The sequence below is a fragment of the Helianthus annuus genome, chromosome 10, assembly GCF_002127325.2.
Source record: "Helianthus annuus cultivar XRQ/B chromosome 10, HanXRQr2.0-SUNRISE, whole genome shotgun sequence".
Lineage (NCBI taxonomy): Eukaryota > Viridiplantae > Streptophyta > Magnoliopsida > Asterales > Asteraceae > Helianthus > Helianthus annuus.
The window spans coordinates 119,272,802-119,288,661 of NC_035442.2; the positions used below are offsets into that span (position 1 = coordinate 119,272,802).

A 15,860-nucleotide genomic window follows, 5' to 3' on the forward strand; every position below is an offset into this window, starting at 1 on the left:
TAACATTTTTCACAAATATAGGAAAATGTTTTTTTTCCTATTTTGGACTAGAAATAAATATAAGAAAATGAGCGGGTTTTATATATTTATTTGTGGGTTTGTGTTCTATGTTGGAAGAGCTTTGCAACGAACTAAATCACGTCCAAAACGGAGCTAAGATGAATGAGATATCGATGCTTAAAGTTTGGTGTTTGAAACTTGAATGCTGAAAAAGTAGGAAAGTGGCATCTTGTCCCACATAGGAGGAGAGATGAAACTTAAAGGGGTATTTAAGTGGGAGCTCTCCATCCTTATTGTTTCATGGTAGCACACACTTAGTGTACTCGCGAAGGGTGCGGAGCACCCTAACCCGCTGTAACACCACGTAAAAACGTGTCCAATTATGTAAAGACATGTGTCCTAAACTCTAAATATGTAAAATTTTGAGTTTGAAGGACTAAAGTTGACAAACGATGAAAATATGTATCCGAAAGGGCTAAAAGTGTCAACATGCCAAACTTGAGCCTCTGAATGACCAGACACGAAGAATATATTCTTAAACGAGTAATTATTTGAATATAAGAAGCTGTTTGTGAAAATAATCGAAAGATTATAAACTACAGGGGTTAAACGTGTCAACATGTTAATTCTTACCTCTGAGTGAGCTTTTAACGAACCCGGGGCTTCGTAATGTTCAAATACACTCTCAAGAATAAGTGATATCAGTTTCACGTGGTTTCGAAATCGTTATGCAAGTTTTCAACATTATGGGTTAAAAGCATCAAAGTTTAGAAACTTATGAATTCGGTTATCGTTTAACGAAACCGGGCCTAACGGAGTTTGGTTATACTCCCATGATCCTCTACAAACTAACTACAAGGGCCTTTTGTGCCTAAAATGAAGTTAAATTAAGTTATAAAGGACCAGGGACTGAAACTGCCAATTCAGAAACATTTTTAACCTGAAAACAAGGTCGTCGCGGGGCGCGTAGACCCCCTTTGAATCCTACGCGGCCCGCGAGAGATGCCCAGTTCAGCAAAATGTTGCCAGCTGCAGGTTTCTGCTGTTACACCACCTCAAACACTTCCAAATCGATTCCAGGAGCTTGTTGACTGTTTTATAATACCACTAGGACACCTGGGATGATCCTAAACATCCCCATAACACCTGTAATGATCCTTGATCATGGCATTCAAGTATAAATAGGCTTTGGGTGTAACCATTTCATTTGCACCTATCATTCAAATCTTCTCTACTCTCAACTCTGGAGGTTCCTGATCAAAAAGGGAGCTTATTCTTGTAGAAAAGATTGCTAGGACCCTTTGTAAGTATCTTAGCCCCCTCTTTAGTTCAGTTTTATAATTTAAAAACCGAAAAGTCAAGTTATCGTAACCTGACTTGACCTTCGGTTTAAACTCAAATGGTCCAGCCATTGTTCGAAATGAATATGGTTATGTGACCATAATTAGGTAGATGATCAACCCTTAAAAGGGCACCACCTAATTATTTCGTTTGCTTAGTTAATTGTCGGGTCAAACTATTTAGTTAAAAAGTCAAACTGGACAGAATTATAAATAATAATCAAAACTAATAATACAGAGGTTATAAATTATATTTTAACACTCTAATAACTTAGTAATTATTATTAAAACATGGTTAGGCATGTTCAACCCGATAATTCTGAGTTTAGGGTCGGTTCGCAACCGAAAGTCGCAAAAGCTTGACTTTTGCTTTGACTTTCAGTTCTGACCCGATTAAGCTTAATTCTTCTATGTTTTAAGCTTCCATTAGGACCATCTTATTTTGTAGTATAACCCTCTGAGGTTATATTACCTGGTCATTAGTATTTTGAATTATATGCTAGTTTCCGTTATTATGCTTATAAATGCCTGTTATGCCCTTATGCTTTATAAACGAGATTTTTGAAAATGTGAGAGGACAAATAGCTTTATTACTGATATATAAGTATGTCAAATAAATTTGACATCAGTTTCTGGTCTCAAACTGAAGTTATGCAAGATATCGTAAAATGAAGTTTTTTTTAATTAAATTACGCTATTTTGCATAAGATATGTTTAAACATAGATTTTGATCCGAAACTCATTACCTACTGTTAAGATATTATTTTTAGGGATTTTTGGAAATTTTTTCCAGATTTTATACTGACCATAACATAGAGTTCTAGCATGAATTCGGTAATTGACGATAATGCCCTTTTTACTAATAAAATGAGATTTACATGTGATTGGCCTACCAAACCTTTTTGTACTGATTTGATATGAAAAATAAAATATTTTAAGCATACAAGGCTATCCAAAATCTCAGAATCACATAAACATCTCAAATATCGTCAATTAGCGATTTTTACGCTAATTAGGTATATAATATGGTTTAAAACTATATTTAACACCTAAGACTTGTTACCTACTGAATTTTTAAATAAATTTTAATGTTATTACAGTAGGTATAAGTCATGAACTCAGATTTCCACAAATGTCCTTAAAAGCATATGTGAAATGACCAAAATACCCTTTCTGGTCATAGTTTGGTCATAAATGGTAAATCACACATATGTATGATATCTTACTGTTATAACGTCATAAAATAAATATTTTTGCTGAATACTTTGGACCAGAATATCAGTTTGCTATAAAACCTCTTTTATAAATATTAAAATGACCAAATGCCCCTACGGGACTTAAATTGGTTTTAAATACTTTTTGGGCATATATGTTAACATCCTACTGATGTATTAACATATTTTAAGCATAATAACATATGAGACCTGTATATAATTCAATTGGTTACCCATTATGCATTTATGCGTTCGGTTCGGTTTATGTAACTAGTTTACATAAATTAGCCGAAATGGGTTTAACCTTATCATTAAATCTTCAAAATCCAGAATGTGCTTAGTTTACCCATATTATACAAGTATCCAAACGTGTTGGGTCTAAATCACATTCTATTCCGGTCTCCGCTTAATCTAGCGTTTCGAACCCTAAAGTATCTTTCAAACTAGCCGGTCTAAGTCTTTGACTTAAATAAATACCCGTTAGTATCCTAATAGGTTAATAAACCTTCCATACAGATTGAGTAGCTTTGGTAGAAGGTATTTTCATAAGGCTTTAGGAAATATACGGTTGAGTTACATCCTTACACATCTAGCTCAGGTAAATACTTTTAACTTATTTTCCATTATACGGGCTTGGGATACGGTATTTTATTAATACCGCTTGGTCGGGTATGAAATCATTTAATCGGATTGTGATTAATAAATTTACATAACCCGTTTTAATCTGTTTTGTTTGATAAGATAAACATTGGGGGTTAATACGACCGTGTCCTGGATATCCTTGGCTCGTTTCATTTGTAAATGACCACGACCTATGCACAGGGTGTAGGCATACACCTGGCAGATGCAAATGCTAAATAACCCACATGTTGGGGATAACTCCTTTGTGGGTTTTATAGTGGTGAGTCGGTTAATCATGACCGGCTTCCAAACCGGCCCCATATGTATGACAAATATGTAAAACTGTATACAAGATTATCTTAAATAATTGTCCCAAGTTATAAATGGTTTGTGCCTTGTGCGCCTAAATCAATTTTCATAAACTATTTTCAAATGAGTCGGTTAATTGTATTTACCAGTGAAAACTGACGTATTTTCCAAAGACTAAGTGACAAGTACCTCTCGAAATTAGGCTGGAGCTACTTGGTGTCAAATAAGAGGATCTTGCAAATCCTTAGATGCCTAAAGTCTGTTATTTCAGTTTCTTGTATTTTGTTTTATGATCCGCCTGTGGATCTCTATTACAACCAGTCTGTATATTCTTTCATTTGGACACTCGGACACTATGGTTTGTAATAGTATTTAATCACCAAGCCTTCCGTTGTGCTATTATATTGTGTGTATTGACTATGATGATATCAACTACGTCACGATACTCCCCGTCGGGCCCACCGGTAATATGTGGAAATATCGGGGTGTGACACTCACACTCGCACTCGACCTCGCGCGCGCGTGGCGTGGGCGATGAGGTGCAATGTGGCGCTTTGATGGCGCACTTCACATGCTCGCATCGCCGTGAGCCGCTTGAAAGCCGCCTTTGTATTTTTGACCGTGTGCGCGTGGTGGAGCACAAGGGTTGCAAAGACCAAGTGGTTGGTGACGTGGCGTGCAGGCGCATGACCCTAGTGGGTCCACGCGCAGAGGCGCATGACGTGGCAGTCATGCGCGTACGCGCGCGAGTACACATGGCATGATGGCGCGCACTCACGCATGGAGCATGGGCACTGAAGTGACGTGCGCGGCGCACCAAAGTGAGCCAAAACGGAGCGACAGTGTGGCGTACTCGCAGAGGCTTACAGGTGATGTGGCGCACGCGCGCAGGTGCGCATAGGATTGAGCCAAGGTGGCGCACACGCGCATGGAAGTGAGCCAAAATGGCACACGCGCGCATAAGCGTGCAGACTTGCGCGTGCAAAGGCGCGCGCGCACCAGTCTGCCTTGCGCTCGCGGGCGCAGAAGCTTCCAGCAGTTAATGCCAGTGCAGTTACACTTCAGCATTCAAAACTGACGAAGTCAATGCTTTTGACTGTGAATTTAATGACGAATTAAAGTTCATTGAAGACGTTCAATGCAATTTAATTCGCCCATTTAATTCATTTTTCAGTTTCATCAAGACCTGCAACTATAAATAGGGTGCTACCCTACTGCAGAAGATACACCGAATTCACCAGCTAAATACAATCTTCTTCTCTGAATTCTTCTTCGTCTACAAGCAGCAAGGTATACCTTCGGGTTGGAGTCAAGACCGGCAGTACGACTGCTTCGGGCTGTTGTATCCTGGAAACAAACCTGTTCTCCTGGGAGACACGAAATTTGTTTTAAGGGACCCGTGTCTAACACGATCCTCAGCCAAGAACCTGTTTTCTTTTGTTATTCGGTTCTTGTATTTCCATTTTATTTCAGTTGTAACAGTATCGTTTTTCAGCTTTCCTTATTTTAGTTGTAATTCAAGATAATAGTAAAGTTTTATTTATTTTTACACGAACGGATTCCTACAATCTTAAAACAAATTTTTAAAACACCGTTCGTGTAAGACACAAACAATTCTGCTGTAATTCTAAATTTTTCCTTCACAGCAGGTTGTGTTTTAAAAAGGTTTTTTCTCTGTTTTGATTCAAAGTAGAGACTTTGTCAAGGCATATTTCTATTCTTCTACTCCTTCTTTGTCTTTGGGTTCTAAGATCTTCGGTTGTAGTCTTCAAAGTTGGACTTAGAAGCTACACGGTTGGTTTTGTTACTCATCGATTCTGTTAATAAAATAATAAACCAACACATTTATTATTCTAATAGATTTATTAACTTGGTTTTGTGGAATTTTTCAGAATGTCGACTGAAAATACCAACGTCAACGTGGTTGTCGGTACCCCTGCCAACATTGTGGGAGCGTCCATAGTGGCAAATCATGCTGAACGACCCGAGAAGTTCTCAGGTCTCTACTTCAAAAGGTGGCAACAGAAGATGTTCTTCTACTTGACCACCATGAACCTTGCGAGGTTCTTGACTGAAACAGCTCCCCAACCTGCGGAAGGGGAGACCAACGCTCAGGCTCTGAGCGCGGTAGAGGCTTGGAAGCACTCGGATTTCATTTGTCGAGGCTATGTACTCAACAGTCTCTCGGATGCACTGTATAATGTGTACTATAATATCAAGACTTCCAAAGAATTATGGGAGTCTTTGGATAGAAAGTACAAAACGGAAGATGCGGGAACAAAGAAATTTGCTGTCGCCCTTTTCTTAGAGTACAAAATGGTTGATAACAAGACTGTTATGAACCAAGTCCAAGAGTTACAGATTATACTTCATGACATCCACGCTGAGGGAATGGTACTTAGCGAAACATTTCAAGAGGCAGCCATGATCGAAAAATTGCCTCCTTCGTGGGTAGAATTCAAAAACTACCTAAAACACAAGCGAAAGGAAATGACGATTGAGGAACTTGTCGTCTGTCTTCGTATAGAAGAGGACAACAGGGTGGCCCAAAAAGGCACCATTTTGCAAGCTTCGGCTAAGGCAAACATGGTGGAAGTTGGGGAATCCTCAAAGGGCAATAAGGGCATGGGTAAAAACAACAACAAGGGGAAAGCAAAGGTTAAAAACCTTGGACCGAAAAAGGGGGCTGTGAAAAAGAAGTCTGTGTCTTTCCAAGGTACTTGTTACAACTGTAACGAGACGGGGCACCGTGCTAACCAATGCAAGAAACCTAAGCGTGAGCGTGCGCATATGGTTGACGAGGATGGTATGCCTCTGATTGCAATGATAACCGAGGAAGCGGCTATGATTGAAGAAGTCAACGCGATGGGTGAAAACCCAAAAGGATGGTTCGTTGACACGGGTGCAACCCGCCATGGTTGTGGAGATAAGGCTCTTTTCTCTACATTTAAGGAAGCGTCAGGTGAAGAAAAGCTTTATATGGGTAATAAAGCCACCACAAGCATAAGGGGGAAGGCACCGTCATCCTGAAGATGACGTCTGGCAAGGAGCTTACTTTGACCAATGTGCTTTATGTCACAGAGATACGGAAGAATCTCATGTCGGGATGGATGCTCAACAAGTTTGGATCTCGTCTAGTGTTTGAATCGGACAATTTTGTTCTTTCTAGACGTGGAATGCTTGTTGGAAAGAGCTATACCCTTAATGGTATGTTCAAAATGAATGTAATGGTTGTAAACCAAAACAAGAAAATGAATGAAATTTCTACTTCTACTTACATGATTGAATCTTCTAATGTTTGGCATGGTAGACCAGGGCATGTAAATTTTAATTCATTACGACGTTTAATTAAATTAAATTTGATACCAACATTCCATATCAAGTCCGATCACAAATGCGAGACATGTGTCGAATCCAAACTTACAAGATCATCGTTTAAATCGGTTGAACGAATAACCGAACCCCTTGATTTAATTCATACCTATGTGTGTGATTTAAAAGCGGTTCCCTCAGGTGGAGGAAATAAGTACTTCATCACGTTTATTGATGATTGTACTAAATATTGCTATGTGTATTTACTAAAAAGTAAAGACGAAGCAATAGAGAAGTTTATCTGGTACAAAAATGAAGTTGAGAATCACCTTAAAAAGAAGATAAAAGCTGTGAGAAGCGATCGAGGAGGTGAATATGTTGCACCTTTTGCGGATTTATGCACAAAAGTGGCATTATACATGAGTGTACACCTCCTTATACTCCACAATTAAATGGCGTGGCGGAACGAAAGAACCGCACATTGAAAGAGATAATGAACACCATGTTGATCAGTTCGGGAGTGAACCGAGAAATGTGGGGGACGCCATTCTCTCAGCAAACTATCTTTTGAACAAGATACCCTTGAAAAATAGGGACGAAACTCCATATGAGTTATGGAGAAAAAGGAAGCCTTCATACAAATACTTGAAAGTGTGGGGGTGCCTAGCAAAGGTGATTGTACCACCTCGTAAGACTCTTAGGATAGGACCCAAAACTGTTGATTGCATTTTCATAGGATATGCACATCAAAGTAGTGCACATCGTTTTCTTGTACATGAGTCCAAGAATCCCGATGTACACAAACACACTATCATAGAAGCTAATTCCAATATCGTCTCAAATTTTGAGAATGTGTTTCCTATGTTAGGACAAACACATGCGACTTCACCAACAATGGTTGATGAAGCAGGTCCAAGTTCATCTACATGGTTAGATGAAGCAGGTCCGAGTTCATCTACGAGGTTAGATGAAACTCATGAACGACCCGAGGTCGAGGAGGGTGAGCTTAGACGAAGTAAACGACAAAGGGTTGAAAAATCCTTTGGTCCAGACTTCATGAGCTATATGGTTGAGGGTGAGCCCAATACCTACCGCGAAGCGGTTACCTCCACAGAAGGACCTCAATGGCAAGAAGCAATTAAAAATGGAATTCATTCTATATTGCAAAATCATACTTGGGAGTTAGTAGATCTTCCACCTGGTTGTAAACCACTTGGATGCCGTTGGATATTCGAAAGGAAGATAAAAGCCGACGGAAGTATTGATAAATCTAAGGCAAGGCTAGTAATCAAAGGATTTAGACAAAAGGAAGGTCTAGACTACTTTGATACTTACTCACTCGTGACGCGAATAACCTCTATACGATTGGTTCTTGCAATTGCGGCTCTAAGAAATTTGGAAGTTCACCAAATGGATGTAAAGACCGCATTTCTAAATGGCGATTTAGAAGAAGAAATTTACATGGAACAACCTGAGGGTTTTTCCGCCCCAGGAAACAAGGGCAAAGTGTGTAAATTGGTCAAATCTTTGTATGGCATGAAGCAAGCTCCAAAACAATGGCACCAAAAGTTTGATCATGTCATGATTGAAAATGGTTTCAAAATAAATGAGTGCGACAAGTGTGTTTATTTTAAAGACACACCAAGAGGTTATGTCATCTTATGTGTTTATGTAGATGATATGCTTATCATTGGGAGTGATGATAACATGATCAACTCAACGAAAGACATGTTGAAAGCAAGGTTTTATATGAAAGACATGGGTCTCGCGGATGTGATTCTTGGAGTAAAAATCACTAGAACACAAAATGGTCTTGTGTTGAGTCAATCTCACTACGTGGACAAGATCCTTGGAAAATTCAATTCGGACGATACGAGTATAGCTCGAACTCCAATTGATAATACCCAACGCCTAAGGAAGAATAGAGGCGAGAGTGTTGCTCAATTCTAGTACTCAAGGATCATTGGTAGTCTCATGTATCTAATGACATGTACTAGACCCGACTTAGCATATGCTGTGAGCAGGCTAAGTAGATACACCAGTAATCCGAGCACGGATCATTGGAAAGCTATCACGAGGGTGCTTAGATACATAAGATACACAAGAGAATATGGATTGCATTATACCCGTGATCCAGCAGTGATCGAAGGATACACTGACGCGAACTGGATATCGGATATAAAAGATCATAGATCGACAAGTGGATATGTGTTTACACTTGCAGGAGCAGCTATAGCTTGGAAGTCTTCCAAGCAAACGGTTATAGCTAGATCCACGATGGAATCCGAATTCGTCGCTTTAGATAAAAGCAGGGAAGAGGCGGAGTGGCTACGTCAATTTGTGGAAGCTATTCCAAGATGGCCAAAGCCGTTGACGGCAATCTGCATACATTGTGACAATCAATCTGTGCTTGTTAGAGCACAAAGTGCGATGTACAATGGCAGATCAAGGAACATTCGACGTAGACACAACATGGTATGACAACTTATCTCAACGGGTGTTTTCTCAGTTGGCTATGTTAGGTCAAAGGAGAACATTGCTGACCCGTTAACAAAAGGCTTAAGCAAAGATAAGGTGTATAAGTCGTCAAGAGGAATGGGACTAAAGCCCATAGAAGAAGAGAATATGAGGGAAACCTAACCTAGTTGACTGGAGATCCCAAGATCTAGGTTCAATAGGCAGACTTAATCATAAACCCAAAGGGAGTCACTGTGGGGGGTGCCCCAAAATTAACAAAAAGGAGTGATATACTTCCTAGTCCATTCCAATCAGTGACATGAGGGAAAGGTTAAGCATGTTGAGGTTAAGGATTTTGAGGAAATCCAAATTAACCATGATGCTTTTAATGATTCAGAGGAATCACCTATGTTAGAGAGAAGTGGGGTCGCTTCGAATGGATTTGTGGGGAGGCACAAATCCTAGAGCTCTCGCAGAACCAGGAAAGTGTTCCATGACCATAAACAGACACAACCATGAGGACTTAACACAACTAGGGAGAGTATTGTGTGAATGTATACTGTCGCCTACATAAATGGGGGATTGATCAAAGACACCGCGTCTACAAGACCCTGGGAGGCTAAGTATGCTTCACAAAAGAAGGTTCAAAGGTTACACCTACCTATCGTGCAATACTCAACTATTGAACGTGTATCGTTGAAACTTGATAGATCGATTTCTATTAATGTGGGGGATTGTTGGAAAATTGTGAAAATAGCATTTTTCACAAATATAGGAAAATGATTTTTTCCTATTTTGTACTAGAAATAAATATAAGAAAATGAGCGGGTTTTATATATTTATTTGTGGGTTTGTGTTCTATGTTGGAAGAGCTTCGCAACGAACTAAATCACGTCCAAAACGGAGCTAAGATGAATGAGATATCGATGCTCAAAGTTTGGTGTTTGAAACTTGAATGCTGAAAAAGTGGGAAAGTGGCATCTTGTCCCACATAGGAGGAGAGATGAAACCTAAAGGGGTATTTAAGTGGGAATTCTCCATCTTTATTGTTTCATGGTAGCACACACTTAGTGTACTCGCGAAGGGTGCAGAGCACCCTAACTCGTACTCTCACACGCGCGTGCGCGCGTGCCTGGCGTGGGTGATGAGGCGCAATGTGGCGCTTTGATGGCGCACTTCGCCATTCGCATGCTCGCATCGCCGCGAGCCGCTTGAGAGCTGCCTTTGTATTTTTTACCTCGTGCGCGTGGTGGAGCACAAGGGTTGCAAGGACCAAGTGGTTGGTGAGGTGGCGTGTAGGAGCATGACCCTAGTGGGTCCGCGCACAGAGGCGCATGACGTGGCAGTCATGCGCGTACACGCGCGAGTACACATGGCATGATGGCGCGCACTCGCTCATGGAGCATGGGCACTGAACTGACGTGCGCGGCGCACCAAAGTGAGCCAAAATGGCGCGACTGTGTGGCGTGCTCGTAGAGGCTTACAGGTGACGTGGCGCACGCGCGCATGTGCGCATAGGATAGAGCCAAGGTGGCGCACACGCGCATAGAAGTGAGCCAAAATGGCGCACGCGTGCATGAGCATGTAGACTTGCGCGCGCGCACCAGTCTGCCTTGCGCGCACGCGCAGAAGCTTTCAGCAGTTAATGCCAGTGCAGTTACACTTCAGCATTCGAAACTGACGAAGTCAATGCTTTTTACTGTAAATTAAATGACGAATTAAAGTGCATTGAAGGCGTTCAATGCAACTTAATTCGCCCATTTAATTCATTTTTCAGTTTCGTCAAGACCTGCAACTATAAAGAGGGTGCTACCCTACTGCAGAAGATACACCGAATTCACCAGCTAAATACAATCTTCTTCTCTGAATTCTTCTTCGTCTACAAGCAGCAAGGTATACCTTCGGGTTAGAGTCAAGACCGGCAGTACGACTGCTTCGGGCTGTTGTATCCTGGAAACAAACGTGTTCTCCTGGGAGAAACGAAATTTGTTTTAAGGGATCCGTGTCTAACACGATCCTTAGCCAAGAACCTGTTTTCTTTTGTAATTCAGTTCTTGTATTTCCATTTTATTTCAGTGTAACTCTATCGTTTTTCAGCCTTCCTTATTTCAGTTGTAATTCAAGTTAATAGTAAAGTTTTATTTATTTTTATACGAACGGATTCCTACACGTTATTCAAGTAGTGAAGGTTATTCTTGCTCCATATACATGAGATAGATGATTGTTGATGGCTGTAACTAGGTTTTCATTAACAAATCCAAGAAATCATTGTGTTTTGAAGTAAAACTCCAAATCTGTTATGTTAGACTAACCCTAATAGTTTGCAAATCCGAAATCCAGGTTTGATCCATTTTTTCATTATTGTTACTAAACCTTATAGTCATTGTTTTCAAGTTACTAATTATATCAAAGCTTGTGTTCATGGTTATAACAAATGGGGATCATATCTTGATTTCAAACCAATTCAACCTTCAAGATAACTAGTAAACTTCATAAACTACCTGTACATTTGTTTCGTAAATAGTTAAGATAATCAAATAACTCATGTAATACTTACCATATACTCGACTTACCCTAGCTACCTAGATTAATTGGGTTTTTGCATTACCGGGACGACACGATTATCAGTTCGTCAAACCATTTTTATTTTATACTTGTATGTTAAAAATATGCCATCTTCTATAAATTATGATTTATATAAAAAGTCTCTTACAAAGTTGATTCAATTATAAAAATTCAAAGCTTGTTTTTGTGTAGTTTTTAACTTTGAGGTTTTAAGTTATTTCCTTATCAAACCAACTCTTTATAAAGTATAAATTACTTAAAAATATATGTTTGGCATATAAAAGACGTATTTTATAAGTTTTAAAAAAGTGTCATATTCAAAGCCTGACATGATGGCTCTTAATTCTCTTTTGGATATTTGGTCATGGAATTTCAAAGGTATTGATTTCTATTATATTTTTTTAACGGCAAATAATTTTTTTAAATGGGGCACTAACGAAATTTATTATATCGGGATACAGTCGTCTTTAAAACGAGGAAACCCTCACCTAAGGCCAAAACCCGTGAACACTTGTTTGAAGGCACAACAATGCGGTAAGGTAAAACCCGCTCAGTTCAAGGATCAAACTAGCGATCTCCGCCTACTCGTCTAGTCTCCCATCATCACCAGGTGCTGCTGTAGAAAATAATGGGAAGGGCAAAAATTGAACTTGAGTCCCTTAAAGCACCAAATTTCTCCCTTACCACTCCACTACCACCTCAATAGCGATTTCTATTCTATTAAGCCTAACAAATTATTGGTTGATGACTCTTTGGTTTAAACAATTTCCTTAAAAAGTAAATATTAATGCATGGAGGGTAATGCTGAATAAATTACACTCATGACTTTATAGACTAGTGGCATTTTAGGGGTGAGATAAAACTTTGAGACCAATAGGTTCTGGGTTCGATTCTCACAAGTGGGTTTTTCCCATATTTATTGGGTTTCCTCCTGAATTGGTGTGTAGACATTATGCCTAGTGGAGATGGATATGATCTGGTGGTTCCGCTAGTGACACGATGATACTCCAGTGATCCGTCAGTAATCCAAATTTGCCGTTAAAAAAATGTTAGAATAAATTACCTGCTAGATGTAATTCATATATGAAAAAAATCAAACTGAATTAACAGTGATTTATTATTAAATTAAAATTAGAATTAGAATTATTAGAATTATTTAAAATTAGAATTAAGAGATGAGCAAATGGTATCGGGTATAGGTACCGGTCTCAAATTTACCAAATCAGTGTATTTTCGGTACAGGTACTGCACAAGTATTCACCGGTTTTTACCCTCAAATACCGGTGCCGTACCAGTACCGACCGGTACCGAACCATACCATACTAGGTATATTCGGTACCGGTACCCACTTTTGGGGATTTCGGTAACGGTATTTTCGGTACCGGTTGGTACCGAGCTCATCAAGTCCTGTAGCAACGCAGCAATGCAAGTAATTGCACCGTTTAGATTACTTTTCATACACACAGTAAGTAAACTGTATTTTCGTTTGAATGAGGTTTTATATACACAACAACTTATTTTGCTTTCTTTTTTGGTTTTTTTTTTTGTAATGAATGAATTGTATCATGTAAAATTAACTTGGATATTTAGAATATTGATGAGCAAATCGTATCAAATCCTGTAAACGAACCGGTATCGTATCGGTACCAAATTTACTATACCAAATCATTTTTGGTACCAATTTGGTACCCACCTTTTGGCGTTTTCAGAATCGTTACTTTAGGTTCGATACCGGTCTAGCACCATACCTGTATTTATTGATTTTTGTAGGATCGTGTAGTGACCCAAACGAGTCGATCAGAAGAGTGTTTCACCAATACAAGTGGCGGAAACAAATGTGTCAGTGTTATTTCAGCTGGAAAACACAAGAAATCACTTTAAACTGTCTTTTGATTGATATTAGATCGTTAACAATGCTGTAGACACTTCGACAGAGCTTCGCCGTCGGAACTAATCTCGTTTTTCAATGAACTAACACATCAGGGTATTTATAGGCATTTAATTCCGCATGAACTGGACCAAACGGAACTTAATTCCGTGCGGAATTAGTTTAAGGGAAATCATGAGATCAAACGGAATTACATTCCGTGCGGAATTACCATGGGGTAATTTCGTGCGGAATTACCTCTTAGCCCATATTTCTTGATTTGCGTGCCCTGATCTATCTATTATATTACAAGACTCGATACAAGATGTGACACTTCGGGTTTTCCCGAGCAACCTCCTTGTATTAACCCTTGGTGTACTTATATTATTAAATGGAAATTTGTAAATTTTGTAAATTATATGGGTGTGCTATGTGATCCTTGTGTTAAGCTATGTGCATGTAATACATATATATATATATATACGGCTATAATAGAGAGCCGAGACCACGAACCCGACTCGAGACCACTCTCGGTCTCGAGTAAACAGTAAACAGTTGGGCCGGTTGGGATGCAAACCCCCTTTGAGCCCACTCGAAACCCTTGTAGGGTGCATCAGCCAAACCGGGTATAAAATCCATGTCCAAGCCAACTCTCCCTCACTTCCATCATTCTCCCACACACACACTCCTTCACTCTCTCTCACTTAAACCACAACAAGCAAGCTCATCTCTCTCTCTCTCCCTCTCGGATCCAATCGGCGGCAACAAGGAGTCTCGGTCAAAGCTCATCATCATCACCGGATACTTCATTTTCTCACCATCTTCCTTGACTCGGTGCCTTTTCATCAACCGGTTAGTGTTAATGTGTGTTAAGAGTTTTGGTGTGTTAATGAATAAGAAACATGTCTAGTCTAGAGGTCTTTTGTATGAAGTTTGTTTGATTGGTGGGTTTGATATTGTGTGTGAACTATTCTATGATGATGTTTGCTAAGATGTTCCAAAATGACAAAAGAATGATAGTTTAAAGAGTGTTTAGGACCATCCGGATTATGTTCAATGTTATAAAACAAATGCTTCTTTTGTTTCTTGCAAGATGATCTTGATATCTAAGTGATTTTTGTTCATAGAATGCATGGTTATGTAGGAGGAACATGTTTGTTATAGAGAAATCCTAAAGATGAACTAGATGAACATGTGATGAATATGTGTTGAATGTGTTTGAATGTTGTTACAAATATTTGAAAAACTTGTTGTTTGATCCATTTTGGTTAAGTGCTAGACAAGGGAACATGTTTGTGAAACCTTATTAGATAGTACATAAGGGCATGAAATCAGAATTCTGTGCATAGTACAATTCGGGCAGATGTATCAGAATCAGCAGGTAAACGACTCGAGACCAACGGTTGCGACTCGAGACCATGGAGCCACAACTCGAGACCGCAACGGTTGCGACTCGAGACCTGGGCCAAGCAACTTCAAAACGGACTTCAGGGACTCGAGACCCTCAAGGTCTCGACTCGAGACCACACCGTGACAACTCGAGACGGGACTCGAGACCTCTGAAGTTGCGAGTCATGCCTGCACCACTCGAGACCAGCCATTACAAGTCGAGACCTCCTGGTTGCGACTCGAGACCGCATGTTCTCGAGTCGAGACCATCTTGTCTCGACTGGGCTGTTCACTTTAGTTATTGGGCCATAATGTGATTTGTTTGGGCTGCCTGTTTAACTGAACTATGTGTTAGTTGATACTGTTGACTGATCCAATAGTAGAACAGGCCCAATAACTCTACATGTAACTGTATGCACGCTATGTGTTAGATTATGTGTAAAATATACGTGACATTCTCTGTACCCAAACCTGACCTATACTGGTAACCATGTTAGGACGTGGTGACCAGCGTGTTTGACAAGTAACCTAATCTGCCGAGCAACCCAAGGTGAGTTCACACACTAAGCATGCGTCCCAAGGAGGGACACGGACAAACTGCCAACTTGGGAAAAATACTTTTGAACTACTATTTCTGGGGGAAATCCGAATGGGTATTTACTATCTCTGGGGGAGATACGTTTGGATATTATTTATAAATCACAACTAGCCAAGCTAAACGAAACTCTATCACCTTAAGTCCCTGCTTACAGTACCGATTAATCGCCGGGGGCGAACGGGTTATTA

The 15,860-nt window shown here is 39.8% G+C and overlaps 1 protein-coding gene across 1 annotated transcript; it reads left to right on the plus strand.

Moving 5' to 3' along the window:
• Positions 1-6,516: 6,516 nt before the first annotated feature.
• Positions 6,517-9,436, plus strand: LOC110881816. Its single transcript, XM_022129966.1, has 2 exons — positions 6,517-6,691; positions 9,306-9,436. Exons 1-2 carry the CDS (start codon positions 6,517-6,519, stop codon positions 9,434-9,436), a joined length of 306 nt encoding a protein of 101 aa, XP_021985658.1.
• Positions 9,437-15,860: the final 6,424 nt, after the last annotated feature.

What these genes read in the sequence shown, in the direction of transcription:
- LOC110881816 (XM_022129966.1), top strand. Translation starts at nt 6,517, where the DNA reads ATGACGTCTGGCAAGGAGCTTACTTTGACCAATGTGCTTTATGTCACA. An exon ending in AAAGAGCTATACCCTTAATG is followed by an intron (nt 6,692 to 9,305) that starts GTATGTTCAAAA and finishes GTGTTTTCTCAG; the next exon opens with TTGGCTATGTTAGGTCAAAG.